The sequence below is a fragment of the Alosa pseudoharengus genome, unplaced genomic scaffold, assembly GCF_046254945.1.
Source record: "Alosa pseudoharengus isolate Yale_2024_CS ecotype anadromous, Long Island Sound unplaced genomic scaffold, YU_APseudo_1.1 YU_APseudo_1.1_scf_14, whole genome shotgun sequence".
Taxonomy (NCBI): Eukaryota; Metazoa; Chordata; class Actinopteri; order Clupeiformes; family Clupeidae; genus Alosa; species Alosa pseudoharengus.
The window spans coordinates 33880016-33885015 of NW_027468609.1; the positions used below are offsets into that span (position 1 = coordinate 33880016).

The 5000-nt window shown below is 46.1% G+C and overlaps 1 protein-coding gene across 1 annotated transcript in view; it reads left to right on the forward strand.

Annotated features, from left to right (window-relative positions):
- mmp17a (matrix metallopeptidase 17a) overlaps positions 1–5000 on the forward strand; it is a 65957-nt gene that overhangs the window by 52402 nt on the left and 8555 nt on the right. The window contains exons 5-6 of the mRNA XM_076283357.1: positions 331–507; positions 4144–4246. Coding sequence (XP_076139472.1) covers positions 331–507; positions 4144–4246 — 280 coding nt within the window. The remainder of the gene's footprint in view (positions 1–330; positions 508–4143; positions 4247–5000) is intronic.

Genomic DNA, 5000 nt, shown 5'->3' on the forward strand with positions numbered 1-5000 from the left:
CAATGAATAATAGAAGAAGAAAGAGAAGGGTGGCTTACTTATTGGGGTGCTGTATCGCTCTCTTCTGATTTGAGATCTTATTGGGGTGCTGTATCGATCTCTTCTGATTTGAGATCTTATTGGGGTGCTGTATCGCTCTCTTCTGATTTGAGACCATATAACCATCCAACTGTACTTACATTGATCTTTGAGCACGCTTGTCAGGACTGCCTACACCTTGTAGCTATCAATGTTTGCAGTTAATGTTTCATGTCATCTGACTGTTAGCAGGTGGGGATGGAAAGAACTAGACCCGAACATCCTTCATTCACCTTTTCTCTCTCTCCACAGACTCGCACGGGATGGACCTGTTTGCGGTGGCCGTGCACGAGTTCGGCCACGCCATCGGGCTGGCCCACACGTCGGCCATGGAGTCCATCATGCGGCCGTACTACCAGGGCCCTGTGGGCGACCCGCTCAAGTATGACCTCCCCTACGAGGATAAGGTCCGAGTCTGGCAGCTCTACGGTAAGCAGCAGACAGGGCTTCGCCCACATTAAACACCTAAAGCAGCAGACAAGGCTTCGCCCACATTAAACACCTGCATTATTCATGCGATTGGATTTGTCTGGCAGAGGGGGGGATATTGACAGGCTTGAGAAAGGGAAAAACGACACTCACTGAACCTAGCAGGTTTTTGCGGTTTTTATTTGAAGTTGCCCAGCGAGGTCAAGGATCCGACAGGAGCTTGTTACACTTCAACCCCAGCACTCATAAATTCCGAGGCAGGCACGCTGCTTCTCTGACCCCCATGAAAGTTAAGTTTATACAGCCTGTGGACATGAGATGATGAGCACTTACCCCAGAACACCTTCTCAAAGCACACACACTCACACATTTATTTATCTAATCATGTCTTCTTTGTTCTGTTATCCACTGTTAAATGTGAGCTTAATCCATCTGCCATCTTCTTTCACACACACACACACACACACACACACACACACACACACACACTCACACATACATCGAGAGAGAAAGAGATAGAGAGAGAAAGAGAGCGAGGAAGAAACGCCTTCACGGCTCTTCAGGTCTGTCAAAGATGGTTTTGCAACAGTGCCCTAATGCAATTCATGGATAGTTAGTTGTTGGGAACAGGTGGACAGAGAGAGATGGACACAGGCTGAGGAGGACAGCTGAAATGAGGCCCAGGGGCATACCAACACAAATAGCCTGGGAGAGAGACAGCTGGTGACATCTCTATTGCAGATGAACAGACTTGTCTTTCTCTTGTTCTCTCTCTCCCTTTCTCATTCTGTTTGTGCTCCCTTTCACTCTTTCTCACTCTCCTGTGTCCCCTGTCTTTGCCACAGACACACACACACACACACACAAGGAGCACATACAGAGACAAAACCTGACCCAACGCACCCAGCACTAAGCCTTATCACCAGTGTGTCTCCTGACCCACTGATCCAGCACATCTGTGCAGCTGTGTGGGCCAGGAAGCGGATTGATTTGTGTATACTGGTGGGGGGGGGGGGGGGTCATTGATTTCATTCATGGGGCCAGGTGAGGAAGTGGGCCTTAATAATGGGTCCCTCGGGCAAAACACACACACACACACACGCACACACACATACACACACTCACACATATATATACACACACACACACATACACACACACGCACACACACGCACACACACATACACAAACTCACACACACACACAAACAAACAAGTGAAAGGGAGCAGAAGAGCACACATAAAGGGAGAGGGAGAGACCGGTGGTGGAGGAACATGCTCTAGCAGTGCCTATAAAGCCAGAGATGTGTGGGAAAGAAACCTCCTCCTGCTCGGGTCTTAGTGCAACACTATGCACTTACAATGGCTTGATGCTTGATTTGTGATGTGTACAAGAGCTGCGTCTTAGTCCAAAGAATCTCTCTCTCTCTCTCTCTCTCTTTGTCCTCGACCCTGGACCGCAGCAGCAATCAAAGAAGTTGTACTGCGTGCGCTGCACAGCAGGACACCTACTGTGTGTGCCTCTACTCCTCGCCCGGTGCAGAAAGGAGAACAGAGCTATACCACTGTGTGTATAACACTGTGAAAGGACACTATGTTCCTCTGCGGGAGAGGCCTGCTTGTTTATTGCCTTGGCGTTTTTTTTTCCTTTCGTGTGTGCGATCTTCATCTGTTGTCGAAGAGAAAAGATGGCGGCGCGAAGTGTGTCATTGGCGTAGTGTTACGATCAGCAAAGATGCCCGTTTACGTAAACGTTGCCAGGAAATGTAAACGGAGCAGGTTTCTGCTTGGGCTAAATGTTTTAATGACTCAGTGAGTCAAGAAATGAGGCCCACCTGCCGACTGTTTGATTTGTTTCTCTTTGTTTCCATTCTGCTGAGTCAGTCAGCCTTGCCACTGTGCACAGCTCTGTTTGGTACCCGCGTCTGGAGGCCAATAACAAACCTCACTTCTTCCTGTAGCCTTCTGTCTCTCTGTCTGTCTGGCTGTTTCCTGCCTTTTGTTGATAGTGTAGGTGTGTATGTGTGTGTGTGTGCGTGTGTGTGTGTGTGTGCGTGTGTGTGTGTGTGTGTGTGTGTGTGGCTGAGCCTGATTGTGTAAGTGTGCATGTGTTAAGAGGGGGAGAGTGTGTGTGTGTGTGTGTGTGTGTGTGTGTGTGTGTGTGTGTGTCTCAGCCTAGGCCTTTTCACACAGAGATTACGCTAAATTTACGGGAAGAGGAGAAGTCTTTTTGCCGCAACGCGAGTCTGAAAATGAGGTGAAAATTTGCCGGCCTGCTGATCTGTTCACATGATGCGGCATTTTGGGGAGCCAGGAGGCAGGGTTAGCTAGCAAATTAAAATGTGACGTGCAACAGGGGGCGTGTAGAGTGATAGTCGTAGGCCTTATTATGCGTGGGCCTTCAGATGCAGCAGGTGTGTGATTTCCAAAACCATTGTGGGAGAACAGACTGCACTTTGGTTAGCTTGCATTTTTAGTACCCTTCAAATGCAAGTGAAGTTGCTTTGCTGTTGCTTAGGATGTTAGATTCTTGCGATCAATGTCTTCAGACAATAAAATGTAATTTGGAAGGGAAATAGAAGAGAAGAGAGCTGCTGCTCTGTAAAGGTATTCTTTCTGTCCCACCCAAATTTGCTGAACTACTTGCGAAGTAGCCTATTCATCACATGTATCACACAAAAGAGCTTTTTCTCAGCTTTTAAACGATGTTAGTGGTTAATTGTTGTGGTAAACAGTTCGCGAGAAAAGTAACTTTAATTTAATCATATTTAAATACCCTACCCATTCATCTTGGTGGAATACTTTGTGAACTTTCCCTCAACACATGACAAACCATATATCAGAATAAACAGCAGACCTTACCGAACACAAAGGTGTAAAACATTCCCCTGTACAGTTAGCCATTCCAGAGTAATCCGGTTTTAAATTTGCAGCAATGTGTATATGCATGTCTCCAACTTTGGGCCTCACAATGTGTTTAAATTGTTCAATAGGCCTACATGATTTTATAACAGGTCAAATATAAAATAAATGTTACAAATATCGCCTAGATATCTGTAAGCATTACAATCAGAGGATATACATATAGGGCAGACAGACGCTCATGAGTTCATGCTTTGTTTTATCGCTGGATTTTAGGATAGCCTATTATGGCAACCGATTGCATTCCGAGCTACAGTCAACTCTAGCAGGCATTAAATGACTGGAGACTTTGTGAATTTAAAGATTGACATAATGTGCTGTCTCTGCTATTGCTACTTTTGATCAGTTAGATTTATTTGCAATCTCCTGTGGTGGGCTGGACATAGCATCGAAATGCCCGCCCAGATTCCCCTTTCTGCATTGACCCATTCACACTGGTGCCGGAACGAAAAAACTCGGCAAAATGTCTAGGGGGCTTGGTAGTAAATTTGGCGAGACACTTTGTCCCGCCGTTCCGCCTCGGTCTATGTGAAAGGGACAGTCGTTCCGCGATTCTGGTACATAAAATCGCGGCGATTTTGGCAGTGTGAAAAGGCCTCCTGATTGTGTAAGTGTGTGTGTGTTAAGAGTGTGTGTGTAAGTGTGTGTGTGTAGGTGTGTGCAGACACCACATGAGATGCACAGAACAATTATCTGTAATGTCTCTGTTTCCCAGGGGTGCGAGATTCGGTGTCGCACACAGTCCGCCCAGATGACCCTTCCCGCACTGCAGATCCACCAGTTCTGCTGGACCTTCCTGAGAACAGGTCCACCGTCCCGTAAGTCTAAACACGAAAACTATGGCGACAGAAAAGTGCCATAAACAACGTTAACATTATAGTCACTAGCATTAGCTACGGTTAACGTTAACATTACAGACTAAGTAATAACGTTCTAGACTACGGCTAATGTTGATGTTAAGCTACACTAACATATTTCTCAGAAATGTTTTTTTCTCTAATTTAACAAACAGAATATGAACGTTCACCTTACAATAGTTTAGTTAGCCTAATGACCTAATTGTTGCCAGCAGCCAGCCAGACATGGAGCTAAGCTTAACTAAAGTTAACGTTAGCTAGTCGCTAGCGGTTAACATTACAGACTAAGTAATAACGTTCTAATCTATACAAAGAAGACGAATGTTGAAGTTAAGCTACACTAACATATTTCTCAGAAACATACTCAGATGAAATTTTACACGAGCCACAGTTTTTCGGTCATCACAAATGCCCGAATTCAGCCAAGGGATTCTTACCTGAAGAAACCTCTGCCCACTGCCAGACGCTGTTGTCTCGAAGATTCTTATCAACCGTCTCTGGTTGTCTTCTTCGACTGAGGAGGGCTGTCAATCAAATCTCACTCTTCAAACACGGCCAATCACAGCAGAGCTAGTACCAAACCTGGTTACCGCCCCCAAGTAGAGCAGAAATTCACTTTGCGCGAGCAGACATCAACTTCGAGAGAGCTGAGTGATTTTCGAGTGAGCGCTGGTCAGATTCCTCCTCGCTCGCAGCATATTTTTCCTTGCTCGGG